The sequence below is a fragment of the Camelus bactrianus genome, chromosome 18 (genome assembly GCF_048773025.1).
Source record: "Camelus bactrianus isolate YW-2024 breed Bactrian camel chromosome 18, ASM4877302v1, whole genome shotgun sequence".
Lineage (NCBI taxonomy): Eukaryota > Metazoa > Chordata > Mammalia > Artiodactyla > Camelidae > Camelus > Camelus bactrianus.
Window position 1 is genome coordinate 13290766 of NC_133556.1, and position 22148 is coordinate 13312913.

Here is a 22148-nt window from a genome sequence, read left to right on the forward strand (position 1 = left end):
ATGGCACACACATTGTGAACATAAGGCATTTTACAGAAGAACACGGTTGCCTCAACATGTCTATAAGTTTATCTAGTTTGTAGTCTTTGGATATTGAAGTTGCAGCCCCCTAAGAATCTGGCAGAGCTTCCTGAGGGGCTTTCATGGAGAATCAGTTCTGTAGGGAAGAGTTCCCTGGCAAACACGCTGCTCGTTAAAAAGGTTTCAGGTGCTGCAGGCCTTTGGAGCCAATGTTGAGTGAACTGAGCAGTAACAGGAACTCTAAAATACTAACTGTTCCAATCTGGTGAGTGATGAAGGAACAGTGGGAGTAGACCCCTTCCTGGTGTGGGTTCCCTGTGGCCAGGTCAGCACTACATGTCAGTGTTAGGCTAGAATATCCAGTGAATTGGTTGGAGATGAAAAATCATTCTTTTCATAAAACTGCAGATGTTTTCCTTAAATCATTGTAGCTTCTTCTGGAAAGACTCAAGCTGGCTGGAGTTGCCTGCTCCATGTTGTCTTAAGGAGTTGGACTCAACTTGGGGTGCATGTGTACATTATGCTCTGCAATTTTCCTGCTTTCAAATGTACCTTTTGGAGATTATGTGATTTTTCCCCCCTCTGTTTTGGAGACCTCTGTTACCACTAAGTGAGTGAAATGCTTTTGAATGACTGGATTATTCACCTCCTGTCCTCACCTGGGTTCTTAGAGTGCCCCACACTGTACCTAATCATTCAGTTCCAGAAAAGGGGCCAAGTCTGCCTTTTCTCAAGGACCTAAATGACCACAGACAGTTCACTACTGGCTCGTCCTCCAGCATATTCCTCCTGGGCTCATCAGTGGGCTCTTTGCCCATTTTCCTAGAGGCTCAGGACGTCTGAGTTCATAGTACTAATGCCCCTTATGTCCAAGGTGTGATGGTGTATGGTGGGTACCCAAATATTGATGAATCAATGAATGAAAGGACAATGAACCACTGACAAAATGCAAAAGTGACTGATCTGGCCTCTCCCTGTTGGGAGCCATGGCTACACAGAAGGGCACAGGGAATAGTCCAGTAGGTGTAATGCCTGTTTGCCTTAAGGTTACAGGGAGGTTTGTCATGCACTGTGAATGTAAAACTGGCAAGAGTCTACAGCTTAGAATCAGAAAAAAAAAAACCAAAAAAAACTTACTGACAGTAAAGAAAAGGAGACTGCAGTGTTTTCATCCTTGGAATCAGATGTTGCATATAAGTAAGCTGGAAGCCTTTATGGATAGAGGCAGAATTTATAGCTTCATTCTATATAGCAGTTCAAAGTACTTCCCCAGAGTGAACATGGTATGATGGAAAGAGCACATGGGCCCACGTCAGGTTCACCTAGGCCCTCCTGCTCACCTACTTGGTGACCTTAAGCAAATCACATTCTCTAAAATTGGCTTAATACCAGAGTTTTCCTGGTAGAAGTGAAAGTGTGAAATGCTTTATAAAATATGAATTAAATGAGTGTTTATGGGCTCAGCATGTGTGCAAAGCACAGTAGGTAATATTAGAATTAGGGGTTTGAAGAAAAGGTAGCTTTAGAATGAGGGTGAGCCATAAGTAAGTGTCCAGTGTGTGCCAGCATGTTGCATACGTGATTTCCAATTCTGTCAGCCTCTTAAGCTAGAATTACACTGATGAGGACCCTCACCCGAAGAACCCAAAGCTGCACATGGTTAGAGGCCATGGAAGTCTCATTAGAAACTGCAGGCTGAAAACAAAATTGGTTATGGAGAAAATCATGGAGGCAGATCAGAGATGGAGTCTTGGAGGGGCTGCATTTTGTAGGCCAGCCACATAAGCCCTACCCTGCTGGGTCCCCGTGGCAGCCAGGACTGGAGGTAGCACACAGGTGCGCTGAGACATTCTCTGGGGCTCTGCGCCCAGCATACACAGAGATGGCTCCTGAAGAAGCCAGCTGGTTGCATCTCCAGGCCTGGAGGCTGAGCGAGCTCCCGGGGGAAGCCTGGCCACCTCGCACTGCCCTGCCGGCCCCCAGGCCAGCAGAGCTTCCTTCACCCTCCACCAGGGGTCAGCCTGTGCCCTGTCCTACGGAGCCTTGGCCCACATCCCAGGTTTGCAGTTGTGTTTTATTTTTGGCACCGCAGCCTTCCGTCATCAAGCAGCAAAGCCCAAAGGGAAAGCAGCAAGATAGTCTACTCTGGCCACAAGTGTCTGTTCGGGTCACACTTCAGTCGTCTGTTGTCCCCTCTCCCCAGGGGGCTCCGGGACCTTTGGGATTCCTGTCACATTCACTCAAGGGCCTGTGAGGACACAGTGGTGAGTAGTTGGACCAGTGAGTGACAAAAGCCAGGCAGCAGGTGGGGAGAGGGAGAGACGGGTAGAGAAGTCAGAACCCCCCAAATTCATTAGACCCACTTCTCCCCGCTTCTGAAGGCAGATGGGCCCAGAAGAGTGGCAGCATTAACCCTCCAGTTCACTTGTCTACAGAAAGCAGGTCCCTGTGACTGTTTTCTGACTCTGAGTTTGGGGGAGGGATGTTATGTTCCAAAAAGGCCTAGGCTACCTACTCCCGTCTGGGGACCCTTTCCAAAGGAGTCCTGGGAAAGGCATGGGGAATGCAGGTGGCGGCATGATGTTGGCCCCAAGTTAGGCCCAGAGCAAGGGGATGAGACAAGACAAACCACCGCCCAGCCCAGGAGACGTGAGTGCCGCTGGAACTCAGCAAAGCTGGTGGTGCCAGGGCATGGTGGGGCCTCAAGCTGGGACGGCATCCTGGGGTGGTTGTAGACACACCCTCTGTGCACGGAGGGCTGGGGGAAGGGAGAGACCGTTTGCTACCCGGCTTTGGGAGGTGGAGGGGCACAGATACCCAGCTGGGGAACTTAAAAGGACTTGCCATGAAATGGGCTTGTTTTTGTGGGGAATACACACTCCTGGGCTCAGCCGGGGTTGCTGCGGGCGGAGGCAGCCTGTGAGAGCTCAGGCGCCTGCTGCTGGCAGAGGAGACCGTTGTTATTCTAGTCCTGCCTCTGGTAACCAGGCACCCAGCGGTGGGGACACCAGCTTCCTGGAACAGCCGGCCTGTCCCAAGGCAGCCAGGGCTTCTGCCTGACGGGTCAGCAAATTGGCCCCTTTGACAGCCCAGGCCTTCTTGGACCCAGAAAGAGCAGTGGACGTGGGACCAGACGCAGCTCTGGCCCTGCTGAGTGGCAGCTTGTGCCTGTTTTCTATCTGCCCCTCTTCCTGTCGGTACCTGATTTTCTCCATTCCTCAAGTCCTCTGTGGAGGTAGGAGTTCAGTACCTGGTGGCCTCTGTGTCCCTGAAACAAAGCCAGCCAGCTCAGCTCCTCTGGGTCTAGGCCTGAGTGTCCTGGCTCTGTACTGCCCCACGCTGTAGCAGGACCACTCAGGGCTCACTGGCCAGCTTTAGGTAGGACATGGGGCATTCTGAGGACAGGACCACCCTGCCGGCAGGAACCTGGACCACAGGGATGCTTCCAGCTATTGACTTACATCTACTGAGCAGACCCTGCGACACACCTGCAGTGGGCACAGTGGGGAGGGATGGTTGGAAGGTCCTAGAGGTGATCACAGTCGGATGGAGGAGATGACAGCACACACTGACAAATGGTACCAGAGGCTGGGACCAGGACTCACCCATCAAGCTCTGCACCCCTCAGAGCACCTGACATAGTACTTCCCAGAGTATGAAAGAAAGAAAAGGGAGGTTGAAAGGTAGGAAGGAAGGATGCAAGAAGGAAGGGAGGGAGGGAGATTATGAAAGTCCTGGTTAAGGGCAGAACGGGTGAGTTAGCAGCTGTGGGAAGCACAGCAAGCCTGTCCCGGAAGGACGGTGTTTTCCAGGGAGGACAGTTACAACTGGGGAGATAAGGAGAGGCAATGGGAGTGGCACATTTGAAGATGAAACATGAAGCTTGTCACCTTTTCCACAAGTGCTGAGAGCAGGCAGAGGAAAAGCAGGACTAGCCTCGTCTCCTCAAAGAGGAAAAGAAACAGCACTTTAATCTGTCCTTTGCAGAGTTTTTCAGTGGTTCTTTCTAAAATCAAGGGTGTGCTGGCCTTGTCAAAGCTAATCTTGGAGCCCGATGGCCTGATTCCTGCCTCAAGCCTCGGCTTGGGCCTGGCTGACCATCTGCTGCTCCTACAGGGGAAGCAAAAGCTTACAACGAGAACACGTAGGGAGCCACACAGTCATCTGGGGTCACGAGAGCTCACAGCCAGTGGGGAGAAGCAAGCTGGGCTCTTGGGCTCTTTTCAAAGTTTTTTTGTCTGTTCACAAACATTTGCTTTGAACATTCACAAGAGGTCAGCCCTATGCCAGGAAATAACAAAGATGAGGGAGAGATGGTTACAGCCCTGGAAGAGCACATCCCCTAAGTCAAGAAGTCTGATGAGTTCTTTGTGTTCCCTTTTTAGGCCCCCTGGGAGTCACCCCTAAGGAGCTGAGCATGACCCAGGACAAGGCACTGCCGGACTTCCATTCCGCACAGAGCTTCTATGAGAACTATGAGCCCAAGGAGATCCTGGGCAGGTAAGGCCTAGACCTTCCCCACGAAGTGCTGTCCCAGGCTCCAGCCAGCTCTGTGGGCTGGAGAAGTCTCTGCTTGACCCTGAGCACTGACCCTGTTTCCATCCACAAAGCACTGTCCACCTGGAGGGAGCCTCATTTTGGAGTCCTGCCTTCCTGAACCAGGACGGAGGAGGCGGGTGCAAGAGTGCCCAGATCAGAGACCGCTCCTAGCAAAGAGCTCCCCCAGTGCTGCTGACAACACATCCCAACCCAGCTCTGGGCCAGGGCTGGGGATCAGGAGTCTGAGGGAAGTTTATGGCCCTGAGAGGGTATGGCCTCTTCCTACGGGCTGGGGAAGAACACTGGGCTAGGAGTCGGGAGGCCTGAAAGCAGGCTTCTTCCTCATCAGCTCCAGGCAAATCGCCCTCTCTGTGCTGCTCTCACATCCCACCATCCCTGAAAGCTCACAGGAAGTTGGGGGACAAGGCAGGACATCTCTCCTGTAGCCTGAACCCAGGCCTCCCCCTGGGGTGAGGGGCCCCCAGGACTATCTGTCCTCTGCACCCCTAGGGGAGTTAGCAGTGTCGTCAGGCGCTGCATCCACAAGCCCACGTGCCAGGAGTATGCGGTGAAGATCATCGACATCACCGGCGGGGGCAGCTTCAGCTCCAAGGAGGTGCGGGAGCTGCGGGAGGCCACGCTGAAGGAGGTGGACATCCTGCGCAAGGTCTCAGGACACCCCAACATCAGTGAGTGATGGCCCCCAAGCCGTGGAGGGGTGCTGTGCCACAATTCTGCTCTGATAGCCCTAGTCGGGAGACTGGCCTCCCCGTGCAGCTAGCCAGAACCATCCAGAGGGTCTCCCGCACCCCGAGGCCCAGCCAGCCCAGTGCCCTGAGGCTTGAGGTTCCCAGCTCCACTCTCACTGCTCCTGGGATTCAGCTCTGTCTAAGCCTCCTCCTCCAGCCAGACAGAAGGGGTTGCAGGCAGGGCTGGGCTGGGTGGGGGGTGGGAACGTGAAGCCCCTGGGCTGCCCCCTCCCCTGGAGGGCCTCCTTTCAACATCACCCTGATATCCCCTCCAGCTTCTGAGCCAGCCCCCAGCAACTTTAATCCCCTTGCCCTTGAGCCTCCACTGCCCCTGCCCAGGCTCCTCTGCCGCCTGAGACGAGCTAGCCATTTCCATTTCAGTACAGCTGAAGGACACTTATGAGACCAACACTTTCTTCTTCTTGGTGTTTGATCTGTAAGTACCCAGCCCTGGAGCCAGCCAGCCACACCCTGGGCCTATCTGTTGTGCTCCCCTACCAGGGCTTCCTGGAAACCAGCAGCCAGCCCCCTACATGCTGAATGCCAAACAAGACCACAGATGTTTTAGGAGAATCAGCTCCTGGGGTCAGGCTGCCAGCTTTTGAATCCCAGGTACACCACTTATGGGCTGGATGGTTTAAGAATCAGTTTCTCGTCAGTGTTATAGGAATAGTAATAGCACAGTGACCGGCACAGTGTAAATGCTAATAATTCTTTTAATGCTAATAATTATTAACTACACTGATGATGACAGTGGTGATCATTCAATACTTATTCCAGACGTTGAACATATAGCCATGAACAAGACAGATTAGGTTGCTGACTTCATGTAAGAATTTTCACAGGGAGGGAACAGAAAGCAATCAAGTCATAAAATACACACCGAGTTAAGCACATGCACGTATTCATAAAGCTGAGCAGGGGTTGGAGGCAGCGGGGCTCCCTTGGGAGTAGACAGAGGATGCTCTCCAGGAGGTGACCTTGGCAGAGACCTGGATGAAGGGAGATGGGGATCTGAGCCAAGACCTGGGGAAGCAGCCTTCTAGCAGAGGGAGGAGCCAGAGCAAGGGCCCTGCTGGATGAGCTTGACATGTCTGAGGCTTGGACAGGAAGTCAGGGTGGGGGAGTGGAGCAAGCTTGTGACAACGGCAGGATACAAGGGCAGTCAGTCCCAAAGAGCAGAGCAAGCCAGCATTTTCGCCATGGAAGAACTGTGGAGGGCCGAGAGCAGGAGGGTGATGTGATCTGATTTACTTTTATAAAGGATCCTGCTGACTGTAAGGAGGCAAGAGTGGAAAGGAGGAAGCCAGCAGTATGAGGGCAAGAGACCCACCAGGGGAGAGAAGCAGGTGGTGGAGACTGTATTTGGGGTGTGGTTCCAAGACTAGCATCATCATCATCAATGTCACTGTCCCTCTGCTTATGCATCAGCATGGCTATTGAGATGAGCTCCTTGTCCCAGGGTCCACTTCCCTGGGGACCAGTGGGCCATTTAGCTCTGAGAGCCTCTGTTTTCTCCTGGAAGTAAAGATAATACTGCCTGTCTCACCAGGCTCCAAGCATGGAGTTTGAACAACACAAAATGCTCTGTGAACAGTGCACTCAAACTTACTACCAGTCTTATTGGAAAAGGTTCCCAAGGAAGGAGACTCCCCAGCTCCTGTTCCCCAGCTCCACCAAGTCTTCACTGAAGAACATACATCTCTGTCGCACAAAGCATCAAATCATCATTGTAGAGCTGTCTTGATTTCTCCACACATAACTCCTAATTTAGGGACTAGATTTTCTCGAGAAACTTATGCAAGCAGATTTCGAATTGTTGCAACACTTCATTTTGTAGCCATACTGAACATGTGCAGTGATGGTTTTTCTTGAAGACACAGTTTAACTTGGTGTGTGTTGACAATTAAACTGCCAGCTCCGGGAAGGCAGGGGCCTGCTTTGCTGATGGGCCTTGCACGGTCCTTGTGTTTACTGGTAAATCTTTTTGCTGCTCCTGCTATTAGTGAGTTCTCCTAGTGTCTTTTTGTTTTCTCTTGAAATACAGAATTTTATTTAGAAACTGTTTAAAGTAGGGGGGAAAAAAAAAACTTTTCAAGAAAGACCAGGTGGAAAATGGGCTCCCGGTAAAATGGAATTTTAGGGCAACAGAAGTCTAAAAGGCCACAAAAGAGAAATAGCACCACTGTTACTTGATCCTCGTGTCTTTGAAATGGAATTAAAGCGATGAAAACTGGACACTGCCTTTTAGGAACATAGTACTGAGCGTGTATGAAACAAGGCTCACTTCTGTAATTTCTAGGTTGCTCCTCAAACAGAACTCCCCTCCCTGCCCCACCAACTAAGCTCAAGGGTTTTGGTGCCCCTCTCTGCCACTGGCCAAAATCCCTTGTGCCCTGCTTTCCCTGGGGATGGGCGGAAGGCGGGCAGGAGTGGGAAGGACGCACCTTTCCTATTTAACTAAGGGAGACTCTCCCGGGACCCCTCCAGACTTGCCCAGCTGCAGCTGTCCCAGCTCCGCTCAGCGGCACTGTCCTGCAGCTCAGATGTCTCTAACCTTTGAAGAAGTTGCTTCAGGAAGCTATTTTTAATGCTGCCCTGAGTTGCCCTCTAGAGTATAACTAGGTTATTGTAGCAGAGACCTCTTTCTAGATCATCCCAAGAAGTGAGATGATTGAACTGCAATTCTTAACCCTGAGGAATCCGAATGGGCCAAACTGCTCCTCCACCGCTCGCACTGCTACTGCTGTTTGTTCCTGGGGAAAATCAGGAGACTCCCGTGCTTCCGGCCTGGGTCTGGGGCCTTAGGCCAGCGGCTCAGGGTCTCTCTTTCCCCTCCCACCCGATTTTGGCCCTGATAGATAGCAGTCCATGCTGTCACTCCCAAGGATGGGGGACCCTCACACTGGTGCCATCGCACCCCTCCTGCCTCCCTTCTCTTCCAGTCTTCCCAGATGATGTCTCCACCTACTCCCCTAGCCCCTCCCCGCAGATCTTGGTCCTTCACGGAGGGCAGCCCATTCTGCCTCTGGAGGCGTTAGAGGGGGAAGCAGTTCTCTGGGGGCAGGGTGAGGGGGTAGTCTTGGGACGCCTCCAGCTAAAATCCCTCTGCCCCCACAGGATGAAGAGAGGGGAGCTCTTTGATTACCTCACTGAGAAGGTCACCCTGAGTGAGAAGGAAACCAGGTGAGGGTCCATTTGCTCCTCTCCCCACTCCCTGCCCGGTCCTGGTGCTACAGGCCCCCAGGTCTTGGAGGAGGCCCAGCGTGCACTTGTCTGGGTGGGCTGTGTCAGCTGCTGGCTTTGGTGGTCTCCCTCCCTCCTTGACTCAGCTTAGATAGTCCCAGCCTGTCTTGAGTCCTCCCTCACTTGCAGTCTGGCTGGTATGTGGGCTTTGGTCTCCCTGCCTGTCACCAGACCCTGCAGAGGAGGAGATGAGAGTTAACATGTGCCCTCCCACCCCAGAAAGATCATGAGAGCCCTGCTGGAGGTGATCTGCTCCTTGCACAAACTCAACATCGTGCATCGGGATCTGAAGCCTGAGAACATCCTCTTGGATGACAACATGAACATCAAGCTCACAGACTTCGGCTTTTCCTGCCAGCTGGAGCCGGGAGAGAAGCTGCGAGGTCTGGTAACGTGGCCTTAGCTGACGTCAGGCGCTCAGGCGCTCTCATCAGCTCTCCCTGAAACAGAGATTGCCTGGGTTCTCCCCCAGAATAAAAATCCTACCATTTCAGGGCCGGGTGTCTCTTCCCAGGACTGGGGTGGGCCAGGTTCCCACCACCTGCATGCCAAGGCAGGATGGCTAGATGTAACTAGGCAACCAATGGGCCCCAAGTAGGTGGCCACTTGAGCCAGCACCTTGGCCCTGAAGCTGGCCAGTGTTCAGAGAGTCCCAGCCCAGGCACCATTTCAGTTCTGTCTCCATTGTTTCTTTGGGCCTTCCTCTTCCGAGTGCCCCCTGCTGACCTGTCCTGATGGAAACTGTTCCTGCAGAGGTGTGTGGGACCCCCAGTTACCTGGCCCCTGAGATCATTGAGTGCTCCATGAATGATGACCACCCAGGCTACGGGAAAGAGGTGGACATGTGAGTGCGCTGGGGGAAGGAGGTGACCCCTGGGGACAGGGACACCCCCATGGCCGGGAGCACCTGGCTGGGGAGGTGAGGAAGCAGTAGGAGCTACAGCCGGCTCCTGCCTTTCTTCCTGCCCACCCGGTGCCAGGTGGAGCACGGGGGTCATCATGTACACCTTGCTGGCCGGCTCCCCGCCCTTCTGGCACCGCAAGCAGATGCTGATGCTGCGGATGATTATGAGTGGCAACTACCAGTTTGGCTCCCCAGAGTGGGATGACTACTCTGACACTGTGAAGGACTTGGTGAGAGGCCCAGCCTGCCGGCTCCCGGGCTCAGGTCGGGGGAAGGTCCAGGCTGGGGAGAGGCGGGTGCACTGCGTCACAGGATGGAGGCACCTGCCAGGGGAGACCCGCCTTGACGTTTTCCGCTCCCCCTTGCTGTCTCAGGTCTCCCGCTTCCTGGTGGTGAGCCCGCAGGGCCGCTGTTCGGCAGAAGAAGCCTTGGCGCACCCTTTCTTCCAGCAGTACGTGGTGGAGGAAGTGCGGCACTTCAGCCCCCGGGGGAAGTTCAAGGTACTGAGGCTCACCTCCCACTCAGGGCCCTGGGGCGGGCGCTGCAGGCTCCTGAGGTCCAAGGGCCCTTCCTGGGGACTCTTCACACCCCCAGGGTTTCCAGAGCACCCGCCCTTCCCCTCCTGCCCAGCCCTGTGATGGCTCCACCTCAACTTCTGGCTCCAGGGAAGACAGATCAGCTCCGACAGCCTAAAGCCCTGTGCTTGCTGGTGGGGTGGGAACAGGGATCCAGGCAGCCCTTGGGCCCAGCAGAAGCCACACAAGGCTTCCCAGCAAAGAGGCTCAGGGCCTCCTGCACTGGAAGGGAAGGAGACAGGCCTGCGGGGGCCAGGCCCAGGTCCACAGTCCCGGCCTCCGCAGGTGATCGCTCTCACTGTGCTGGCCTCAGTGCGGATCTACTACCAGTACCGCCGCGTGAAGCCCGTGACCCGGGAGATCGTCATCCGGGACCCCTATGCCCTCCGGCCCCTGCGGCGACTCATCGATGCCTATGCTTTCCGAATTTACGGCCACTGGGTGAAGAAGGGGCAGCAGCAGAACAGAGCTGCCCTCTTCGAGAACACACCCAAGGCCGTGCTCCTCTCCCTGGCTGAGGAGGACTACTGAGGGGCTGGCAGGCAGGGGAGGTGGGGCGGGGGTCAGGTGGGGAAGGGAGCCACAGAAACGTAAGTCAAAGGAGTGAGTGTGGGCAGGCCTCCGTCCAGAGCAGGCACTGGGCCCTGGCCAGCACCCCTGGAACCAGGGCCACTGTCCCCTCTCAGGGGCATCACACAGTGGTAAGTGCAGTTGGAGCCAGCCCCACGGAGTGGGGAAGTGGGGGACCAAATGTGGTCCAGAACCAGGAGCCCGCCTGCCTCTCCACATCCCAGTCGCATCGCCATCTCAGCTTCTCCTTGCGACACTCGGATGCACTTCCCTTAGGGTCCCAGAGTGAGGACGAAAGACAGAGAACAGTCTGAGGTACAAATCACAGGAGACTTTACTGACCTCACAACGTCCAGGGACACCACGGGAGCAGGTTCTTCTCTGGGGACATGCTTTCAGAGGTGTATGGCAGCCCTGACATAACGACAATAGAAGGGGAAGCTTCTGCTACTCGTCTTTCTGGAGTATTATTTACTGCATGACTCCTGTGGTGCCGTTTCGTCTGGTAAATCATTCCTTCCCCTAGACCCCTCTAAGACTGACATTGTGCTTCTAAGAGCCCAGGTGACTGCATTTTACATTCAGGCAGTGGAAATTAGGTTCCCTTGGAGGTTGGAAACCCCACAAATGAGGCAAATGAAGGAAATCATCTTCCTTCTACAGCAGCTCGCTGGGAAAGCAAGGAGACCTGGGGAGATTCTGCCATGAGAAAACAGTGTCAGATCCCTGGGTCAGACCCCGAGAAAGGGGAAGGGAACAGACTTAAAAATGTTTAACAAACTGCCTTTCAGAGTCCTCTACCCTAACTGCTTGAGTATTTGGTCCCTATGAGGTTAATATTTGACCTCCAAGAGAAACATCGCGCTCCTAGCCACAATCACAAGTTACGCCCCTTCTCCAAGAGACAGCAGCACCCCTCTGCAGAGGTCAGAGTTCTCTCCTGCCCTGGCGGAGGGGCCTGGCGTAGAGGATGGGGACAGGGAAGGAGGTCATCCCTGAGGCTGAAGTCGAAGAGCTTGGAGTCTGGCTGTGTTCGCAGTGTGGCCAGGGAGTGACAGGGGGACCACGGGGGAACTCTCTCGTCTGCACGGCTGCTCACAGCTCCCCAGGCAGTCGGCCTGCACCGGAAGCACAGCGGAAGCCGAGGTTGTCTGAGGCTGAATCTGGGGTGTTGCCCATCCTGCGACCAGGGAAGAGGAGAGAGGAGGAACGCTTGTTGAGAAAGGGGCCTGGGGCTGTACCCAACCTTCCTGCTCAACCTCCCAGGGCCTGCTGGTCTGGGGTGCCTGAGGCCTGGGGAGGGCAGGTCCCAAGTGTGAGCAATTCCTGGGGGAAAGAGGTAAGACAGGGCCTTGGGACAGGGTGGAGGAAGTGAGGAGGGTCCTAAGAGACCATGCTGGAAGGCAGGAAAGGCAGCAACTAAGAACTTCGACTGTCAGTAGTTTAGAATAACTCAGCCCAAAAAAACTGTCGGCAAGAGGTGAGAATATCGCAGCACCAATCAGTACTTCACACTTTTCAAAGAACGTTCATGTCTCTTCCTTCATTTGCCATTTTCCTTACTGCTCTGGAAGGCAGGATTTGTTCACCATTTCACAGACACAGAATCAGAGACCAGAAAGATTTAAATGTTTTGCCCAAGGCAAACCCAGTTTCCTGATTCCCAGGCCAGTACTTTCCCCACTACTTTGTTCTAAAGAAAAAGGTAGGGAAAATCCAGAGGCCTCAATGTGTCAGAGAAACGCCTGCAAACCTGACATCCTGAGGCCGCAGGAATGGTGGCCTCTACAGTCCTTACAGAACCCAGGAGTAGGAGGAGTTGCAGGAAGAGTAACCAAAATAAATCTACAGATAAACGAAGTAGAAAGTTCTAGAAACGGACTCGGGAGCCAGGGACCTACCATTCAGGTGCCACCACTAACCACCTGCATTGAAATAAGCAGGTCTCAGGACCTCCCTGAGCCTATTTTTGCTTGACTGTGAAACAAAACGATTGTAGAAAATGATTTTTCATGTGTCCATGCGCTGGAAGCATCAGTATTTCCATGACCCCTGGCCATGACCTACTAATGTGCCCCTTCCACTTCCCTCCCCCTGCATGCCTGGTTATGAGGTCAAGAGGAGAAGCCCAGATGATTTAAGATGCTGGACACAAAGTCTCTCGTGGTGCCGAGCTGGCAGGAGAAGGCGCCAGCTGTCTTGGGCTCTTTGCTTTCTCTGCAGTACCCACAACTCCCGGTAGAGGGAGAGGTGCGGGGGTGGCGCCCCCTGTGCTCTGGGAGACCAGGACCTGGACCCTGGGCCCCCAGCTGCCAAGACCCTCACCTGGTGGTGACGCGGGCCCGGTGATTGGCGGAGCCATCGGCTGTGTCGATCCAGGACGCCCCGCGGAGGACACGCATGTCCTGGCCGGCGGCCCGGTATGGGGAGGCCGTCCACTCCCACACGTTGCCCACGAGGTCGTAGAGCCCTGCAGCACAGCAGCGGGCCAGTCCCGGGTGGGGGAAGCACCACACCCGCCCCGCCTGGCCATCCATGGCCCTGCGGAGGGAAGGCCCCCCTGTGGTGCCTCTCTGCCTCACCTCACCCATCAGGCAGAACAACCCCGCCAACCAATGTAAATGGTGACAGCCACCCGATGAGCAGTCTTACCATAGTCGTTCTGTGGGGGGAAAGCATTCACCGGGGAGACTCCATGGAAGCCATCCTCAGCCTTGTCGCCCTTGGGGAATGTTCCCTGAGGGGGGAGGAATTTAGGCTGAAAGATTTGCCATTCCGTCCCAAGGCAGGTCTTCCTACCTGCCCAGAGGAAAACCAAGGCCATCTTGCTGTATCACCTGGGGTAGGGGAGGGCACAGGGCAGGGACTGAGGTTCCCATCTTGAGTTTGCAAACCGGCTGCCTCACGTCCTCCACCTAGTCCTGGCTGGACTAGGAAGTGAGTGGCTTCCCCTGTGTCCACACAAGCCCCACCTTCTCCACTCTGGAGACTTTCTCCCATCTGCCTCCAACCCCACGTGCCCTGGGAAGAAAGGCTCCGCTTCCCCTCTGTGTCCTGGCCCCGGCCTGCCTTCTCAGGGACCACTGCTGCCCATCCTGTGCTTGCTTGTGCATCTCTGTTCCTTCTACCACCAGCAGGCTTCACTCTCCCCCCTCCACCTCCTGACTCCACCTCCCTCACCCCCTGCTCGTTATCACCAACATTCTGGAGAAAGGAACCTGTATTTGCCCATGCGATTTGTTCAGTTCATTCTGTTTTCATTAAGATTGGAGTTCAGCTGCCTCCACTCTTACAAAAGGGAAGATGAAGGGGCGGTAACTTACTCGTCACCTACTACGCACTAGGGCTGCCACGCCGATCTCTTTTAATCCTTACAAGGTTGTGAGGCAAGTATTTTCTCCCTTTAATAAGCTAGCAAGGGAGGCTCAAAACAGTTCCTTTATCAAAGATCACACAGTGAATAAGTCAGATCTGGCTTTTCGAAAAGCTCTGGTCCCAAGAGCATCTAAAAGGTCAGTCTACCGCTCAGGACCCTTCCAAGGCTTCGTCCTAGAGCCCAGGTGCTGTGCTCCCCTCACACTGCAGAGCCTCCCAGGGACAGCCTTCTTGCCTAAGGTAATGCTGTTGACTCCCAAGCCACTTGCTCTGACCCAGACCTCTGTCCTAAGCTCCAGAATCATGTTTTCAACTTCTAACTGAGCACATAAATGACCCAAAGGCATCTTAAGCTAGGTGGATCCTAAACTGACCGGTTCCCCCAACATGCATGTTATCTATTCCGGATAATGGTTGCAACATCACGCTATTGCCTAAGCCTAGATCCATGCTTGAACCCAACTGTCTTCCCCTCCCCATTTGGCTAAGTATCACACCCCGTCTCTCTTCTCAGGCAGGCCCCTCCCACTTGGTTTCCTCTTCATTTCCACTTCCACTTCATTCAAGTGTTCCCAGTCCCCTGGGCACAGCCTCAAGTTCAGAGACCTCCTGCCACCACTGCAGCTCTGCTCACCTGGTCCGGCGCAAATCTGCCACAACCAGCACCCCGCCCCCAATCAAAAGGATGTCCTAACTCCCCTGTTTAAAAACCTCTGTCAGTTCCCCACTGCCTGGAAGATAAAACCTAAAACCACATCACGGCACCCCTGGTCCTTCATAATTTGCCTCCAACCCACCACCTACTTTATCTCCTGCACCTCCCGTTTCCCTGTGTGCTAGCATCTCTGAATCTGTCATGCCACCAAACACACAGCACCCTTTCCAAACCCGGCGCCCACACTCATGTTGTTTCCTCCGTGGAATACCCGCTCCTCCACTTTTCACGTGGCAAGCTCTGGCTTAACCAGCTCAAGTGGCATCTTGTCTGTGACGTCCCTCCCTGCTCTCCTGGCAGTGATGCACTCCCAAGCACGGCCGCGCGTCTTCACTATGAAGCACCACAGTACCGTCTCTGCTTTACCCCGTGCCAGTTTTCCATTCCACTGGAACATGAAGCCTCCTGAATCCCACTGTCAAACACAATGTCTAGGCTACAGAAGGTCTCAATCAATGCTCTTAGAGACAACAGGAGCGAGGGACGTGTGTCTTACCTGCCACAGGTTGGTGCGGTTTGGCTGGAACTGGTTACCCCAGGGGTAAACCTGACCTGCCAAGAGAGCAAGGGAAGAGCAGAGGAGGGAGGGGAGAGGAGGTGGGGAAGAAGGGAAAGACAGAAAGAGTGAGGGAACCGAAAGGAAGTTAGGATGTGATGTGAAGAGTAAATTACTCACTTTTATTTGCCACGCCCCTCCCTCCCACTGCTATTGCATTCGGAGCCCCTGGCCTGATTTGCTCCAGGACACTACAGTTCTAGGTGTGGCTCTGACCAATGCCACTCTGTAAACTATTCGTTCCCAGCTTATGCTGAGGTAAGTACAGAAACTGAGAGTAAGCACTGAGAAACTTGTTAATGTGACTTAGGTTGGATAAATGAACAAGCAACCTCATTTATCACATTAATAACTCTGACTACGTACAGCCCGTGTTCGTTCAGTGAGTGTGCAGAGGTGATGAATATGGGGAATTGCTATTTCATTCTAACTTTCTGTTTAGTTAGGATTGCAACATAACAGTTACAAGCAAACAGCAATTTATTATATTAATCCCTGTACAGCTATGGAAAAGGTATACAGTATAAGTAATTCTTTTCTTTTTCCCTATGCTGTGTTCTTCTGATTATATTTATTGAAGCACAACATGTCTCTGGAATCTCCAGCAATTAAAAAAACTATGTCCCTTCGTTTCCATTTTCCAGTTATTAATTTTTACTTTATGGAAGTTCTGGTCTAAGATGGATTAGAGATAACAACCACAAGCTCAGTGGTAGAGCTCATGCTTAGCATGCACAAGGTCCTCGGTTCAATCCCCAGTACATCCATTAAACCAAAAAAAGTTAACACTGATTTATTGTAAGTCAACTATACTTCAATTAAAAAAAAAGAAACACTCTTACACAGTGTAAGAAGCACTGCTCTAGGGAGCACGGGCCCTTCCCACCCCCATGCAAAAGCAGGACGGGGAGAAAGAATAAAGGGAAATCGCCTTGGCATCTCTATACCCTTCAAGCCCCCTCGGGCAGCGAACTCCCACTCCTCCTCAGTGGGCAGCCGTTTCCCCCGCCAAGCACAGTAGGCACGCGCATCATTCCAGCTCACGTGTACCACTGGGAGCTCCAGTCTCTCTCGGATGCCAGAGCCAGGACCTGCAGGCTGATAGCCAGGATGAAGTGAGACAAGCTTCAGGGAACCCACAGAAGTTCCCTGAGGAAGGCTAGGCTTAGGGCACCTGAGCTCAGCTTTTACCACTAGATGGAGCAAGGACGTGGGAAGAAAGAGCCTGGTGAGTGAGCAGAGGTCCACAGTCAGAAAGAGACTAAACATGAGATTAAAGGGAGAAATGGGATGGGCAAGGGCTAAAAGGACTACTGCAGAGAAAACAGAGTTGCTTGGCCGCTTCCCTGAAATCTCTCTGTCATCCTTTTAAACTCTGTATTCCTAAGAGGGCAAGGGGTCTAGAGAAGCCAGGCCTCCAGAATAAGAGTCAACAGGGGTAGAAAACAAGATAGAGAAACCCTACCTGCCTCCAGAACGCCCTTTCCACTGGAAGCCACCAGAGAACAGACTATAAAAAAAAAGGAGCATGCAATTAAAAAAAAGGTGGGGGGAGGGTACAGCTCACGTTGTAGGGTGCATGCTTAGTGTGCACGAGGTCATGGGTTTAATCCCCAGTAGTTCCTCTAAAAATAAATAAACCTAATTACCTCCCCTCCAACCCCTCCACCAAAATAAAATAATTAAATAATACAATTTAAAAAAAAAAAAAGAAAGGAACATGACTACAAGATGTTCTGACCCAGCAAGGGAGACTTCCTGACTGACACATGGGCCGCAGAGCGGAGACTTCAGGGTGAGACTAAGGTGGTCCAAGTGAGGCTGTATCTGGAATCTTTAAGTTGTGACATCTTACCACCCGTATTAGAGGGAGGCTTGTCAAGATGTTTGGTTGTTGCTGGTTCTGGGAGCAGCACATATCCTGAATCAAGCATGTTACCTAGATCTTTACAGAGTCTCTCTTTGCAGAAACCAGCACAGGGTTAACTTCCTGGGAGTGTGTGTTCATCTGACTTTTTTTTGGGGGGTGGTCCTCTCTTGCTTCCTCCCAGCCTCCAGATCTCAGGTTTGATTCTCTACTGTGGCCCAGCTGACCCCATATCCCACGAGATTCTCTGTCCAGATCCCACTCTCATGCTCTCAGCTGCAAACCCAGGTTCTCTCACCTGCATTTGGTGGATTGCTTTGTTTCTAAGCTCATCGGAGACAAGGTCCTCAAAGACAAAGCTCCACCCAAACATCTCAGCCTCCGTCCGGTACTTTTTCTCCCTGACAAACTCCCTGGGAAAGAGACATTTCACATGGTTCAGCTGATATGGCTCTGTGCTCTACCCTCTCCCTCTCCTGCTCCAGAAAACCTCATATATGCTTATCCTATTAGTCACACATTACAGAATTTTTCTGAATTACAAGGAATTAACCTGAAAGCCTGAGCAGGAGATTTCCTTTTAAAATCTGTTGCTGTGTATGCAATTCACAAACAGCAGAATTCACTCTTTTTGGTGTATAGTTTTGTGAGTTTTGACGTAGTCACGATCACAATCAAGATACAGAGGAGTTCCATCAGCCATCTCCCAAAATTTCCCTATGCCTCTGAAACCAATAATCTGGTTGTTTTTTGTTTTTTTGTTTTTTTTGTCTCTATAGCTTTGTCTTTCCCAGAATAAAAATTCGCACAAATTGAATCATTCGATTTTGGGGTTTGGTTTCTTTCACTTAGCATGCTTCCGAGATCCATCCATGCTGCTGCCAGTATTGACAGTCTGTCCCTTGTTATTGCTGGGTTCATTATATGGATAGACCATATTTTGTTTATCTATTCACCAGCTGCAGGTCATCTGGATTATCTCCAATTTTTGGAGATAATGAATAAAGCTGGTGAGAAGATTTAAGGGTAGGGAATGATTTCTCTTCTGAAAGGTCTTCATCACATACCTAATCTCACAACAATCATGGGAGGGAGGCAGAACAAGCATTACTATCTCTAACAGATGAAGGAAACTGAGTCAAATAAAAATGGCTTGCTAAGATTTTAGAATGGATTTTCATATAGTTTGGTATGGCTTAGAAAATTTCAGCAAGCAGATTTCTGGGGTAAGGCAGATGTTTTCATTGGGCTAAGAGTACCCTCTCTGTGCCAGCCCTCTGACATGAGAAGACATTGTTCCACCATCAAAGGGGCATTGAGAATGGAGGAGGAGATCAGATTTGGTAGCAATAGCTATTTACCAACTTCAGATCATCTGAACAGTCTCATACCCTTACTAGAGAGCCAAAGACAGATTGTGAGTTCTAAGCAAAGTTTATGGGGCTTACTAGAGGTGACATATTTCTATAATGTAACAGGTCATAATTTGAAATATAAAAGAATCCATCTATCTATTTCTGGTTACCATGATATGGTACAAGCTTGATCAGAAGTGATTTCTCCTTCAATTTTAATAACTCTCCTGTTTAAAAATATTTTTAAAGACTATATAAGCAATGCACCCTGTATTGTAGAAAACTGAGAAAATAGAAGTAGGTAAAAAGAATAAAATTAAAATCATCATCCAGTATCATACTAAGATACAGCTGTCCATATTCTCCCTCTCCCAAACCAAGGATTTTTAAATAGCTTTACTATGGTGCTTCCTGTAATCATTTTCATTTGGAAGTCACAAAAACATGAGCGAAATTCATCAACAAATGCAATGTTGCATCTTCCAGTTCTCTTTAAATGCATATACGTTCTATACACATAGTTTAAAAAAATGAGATGGTACCTTATTTAGTATCTTATAACCTACTTTCTTCATGTAACACTTCCTATCTCTTTTTGACAATGGAGTTTTTAAGGGCTGCTAAATATTGTTATATTGATACAGTATGTTTAAGTAATCCTTACATTTTTAATATTTGCTTACAATGTCATCTTTTTAGCTAAATGTTTTTGGACAACCTTACTTCTTTCTTTTTTTTTTAATCTTTTTTTTTTTTAAATGGAGGTACTGGGGATCAAATCCAGGACCTCATGCATGCTAAGCATGTACTCTACAGCTGAGCTATATCCTCCCCCCATTAATTCTTTAAGACAAGTCCCTAGAGGTGGAGTCAAATGAGTCAAAGGACCTGAGGAGTATACTGACAATCATTATGCTTATTTCTGCCTGTGTCTCCTGAATCAGTTTTTCCCTCACAACCTTTCATCTTGAAAAGTTTTAAGTACACGAATGTAATAGTTAAGTCATTTCCCACATTTGCTTTATTGTCTTCCCATCCACTCCTCTTCCTTCTCCCCTCCTCTCTATATACAACCCCACTACCATCTGAAGGTGAGTTACAGATATGCTCTGGATCACTTTCTACTTTAGCCGACCCAAAGCATATCACCCTGGGGAAACTGAGGCAGCTCAGGATGGCTTCTTAGATTGAACTGGAAACAAAATGCTTGACTCCTAAAACAATGCCATTTCCCTAAGTAAATATAAGGGGTATTTAAGAGACTCTCAGCTAGTAGGATCCTTTTCCCAGTTCCTTCTTCCCTGCTGAAGAGGCTTCTGTTGAGTATTTTTGACTTCTGCCCACATTTCTCAGTGCTATGCCTAGTGTGGGCAACACACTGGTTCAAGAGTCAGGAGATCTGCCACTAGCAGAGAGTGAGGAATTCAGATTCTTCATCTTAAAAATGTGAATAACACCACTGCAATGATGATATGTGATACTGAACAAGCTAATTCCTATTATGAAGATTAGAATAGCCTTTACTCTTCCTGGAAGAACATTTGATGTACCTGAAATCTTTGTTGGTGACAGGAAATACATCAATGGCAAAAGGTTTTACTGCCACTTCCCGGACAGGTCCTTCACCATCTCTGCCATCTGGTGAATTTGTTCCCATCTGGAATCTCCCACCTGGGAGCTGGACCATGCTAGCTGTCTGCCCATTCCCTGCAGAGGAAAAAGAGAGTTGTCAGTACTACATGAATGTACATAAAACTAGTGGCAGTATTTGGATCATATGTAAGACTCATAATGGTATAATGAAAAACAAACAGAGGCTTTAAAAATTTGGCTTTAAATTCTTGTTCTGCCACTTAATTTGCTGGGTGATCTTGGGCAAATTAGTCTGGATTTCAATTTCTTCATCTGTAAAACGGGGATAACATCTAACTATCTCATGGTCATGGCTGTATTAAAATAACATGTATGTAATGTTTAGCACATGGTAGGTTTTCAACAAATGCTTTTCTTTCCTTACCTCTCTATTCTTCTACACAAAGCTTTGTCACAACAAGACAAATCTAGACACTATACTCTGAAATACATCTATCATCTGTCTTTCTTTCTTTCATACTTCTGCTCATGCTATTTCCCTGCCCTTTCCTCTCTACTTGCTGAACTCTAACCAGTTCTTATTGATTTTCACCATTACATCATATGCTCCAGAGAGAAAAAGATGACATCTATTTTGCCAGTGTATCCCTGGCACCTAGCACAAGTGTACAATAATTACCACCAAATAACTGAATGAAATCCTTCATACTTGCTATTTGAATACTTCTGAAAATCACAGAATTAAAAGCATCCTTAATTCAACCCTCACATTTGACACAAGGAACCCAAGATCCAAAACGGAAACTGACTTAAAGAGATAGTTAACAGGGGACAGGACTAGACCCAAGTCTCTTAACTTCCAGGTCAGTGCTATTTCCAAGAGCCACACTTCTCAGGCTTGATGTACTACTTTCTGGTATGTTTCTACCTAAGGACGTCTAAGTACCATAAATTCCCTAAAGGCAGAGCCCACATCTTTTCATGTTCCTCAGGGTCCTATCTTTGGCCTTCTTGTTCTCATCCTGACACACTCATACTGATGTTTTCATCCACTTCAAGGGGTGAAAAAAAAGAAAGAAAAAAAAAAAAAAAGAGCAAGCACAGAATTCTCATGTTAAAAGGGAGTTAAGAAACAATATACAACTGTTTGTATATGAACTTTATTTTGACACTAATCCAGCAAGTAAAGTATAATTTGAATACTAACTGGATGTAGGTGAATTTGAATACTAACTGGATGCTTAATGATATCAAGAAGCAGTTATTTTTTTAGGTGGGAAAGTGATATGGTGTTTTTGTGTGTATGACTTGTCTTTTTGGCTATTCAAGATGAATATTTATAAGTAAAATTGAATGCCGATTCACTTCAAAATTTATTTCCCTGGGGAAGGGGAAAGTGGGATGGATCCCAAAGAATTAAGATTAAAGCCATAAACTGGCAACCGTTAAAGTTGGGCAAGGGGTACGTGGGGGGAGACGCTCGTTATATTCTCCTCTTTTACTTTTTTATGTTCAAACTATTCCAAAGTAATTAGTTAAAAGTAAAAAAAGAAGTGAGATACGATCTGAGCTGTTAACGACCTGGCCAAGTTGGCCGCCTCTGGGAAAAGGCCCCTCGGCCGCTCCAGACTCTTGGAGGAAGCGAGCGGAGGGGCCATGGTCTCGCTCCACCAGGGCGGAACGCCCTACCACTTTCCTGACGCCTCCTGGGACAAACGACGCCAGGGGAAGTCGGGAAGGGCAGCACACTGACCTAGCTCGAGCCACGGGCCGGAGAGAAGCGACAGCAGAGTCAACGGCGGCAACGCGGAACCCATGCAGAGAACGCGAGGCCCGGGAGCATCACAAGGAGGGTACGCCCCACGGTGCGGCTCTGCTGCGCATGCGCCACGCACGCATCACGCCGGCGACCACACCTCCCGCGCGCGCCGCACTGTTCCCAAGCGTCCTCGTTTAGGAAGTCAACCCAAGGACGTTACTTCAGGAGCTGGGATGGCGCTGCGGCCGGAGTTCGACGGGCTGCGGGGCCGCGTAATTAAGTGCAGTTTTCTCAGGGTTAGTGTCGAGAGGCCCTGCCTTTCGG

General features: G+C 50.5%; 2 protein-coding genes across 5 annotated transcripts; one reads left to right on the forward strand and one right to left on the reverse strand.

Annotated features, from left to right (window-relative positions):
• Window positions 1-115: 115 nt before the first annotated feature.
• Window positions 116-11054, forward strand: PHKG1 (phosphorylase kinase catalytic subunit gamma 1). 3 transcript variants are annotated; one of them, XM_045508393.2, is made up of 11 exons: window positions 116-631; window positions 2225-2285; window positions 4407-4521; window positions 5071-5249; window positions 5691-5745; window positions 8430-8495; window positions 8775-8938; window positions 9309-9399; window positions 9536-9689; window positions 9834-9959; window positions 10320-11054. In XM_045508393.2, exons 3-11 carry the CDS (start codon window positions 4439-4441, stop codon window positions 10563-10565), a joined length of 1164 nt encoding a protein of 387 aa, XP_045364349.1. In that variant the 5' UTR covers window positions 116-631; window positions 2225-2285; window positions 4407-4438; the 3' UTR covers window positions 10566-11054. The 3 variants fall into 3 exon arrangements, with proteins under 3 accessions (XP_045364349.1, XP_010970692.1, XP_045364350.1); XM_010972390.3 differs by lacking the exon at window positions 116-631 and having other exon boundaries at window positions 644-2285; XM_045508394.2 differs by lacking the exons at window positions 116-631; window positions 2225-2285 and adding an exon at window positions 2310-3256.
• SUMF2 (sulfatase modifying factor 2) lies at window positions 10921-21948 on the reverse strand. Of its 2 annotated transcripts, none has more exons than XM_045508395.2 (9): window positions 21819-21948; window positions 20023-20179; window positions 17416-17530; window positions 16716-16760; window positions 16198-16348; window positions 15191-15246; window positions 13257-13341; window positions 12930-13145; window positions 10921-11784 (listed from the first exon to the last, which is right to left on the reverse strand). In XM_045508395.2, exons 1-9 carry the CDS (start codon window positions 21880-21882, stop codon window positions 11594-11596), a joined length of 1080 nt encoding a protein of 359 aa, XP_045364351.1. In that variant the 5' UTR covers window positions 21883-21948; the 3' UTR covers window positions 10921-11593. The 2 variants fall into 2 exon arrangements, with proteins under 2 accessions (XP_045364351.1, XP_010970694.1); XM_010972392.3 differs by having other exon boundaries at window positions 11557-11784; window positions 12930-13074.
• Window positions 21949-22148: the final 200 nt, after the last annotated feature.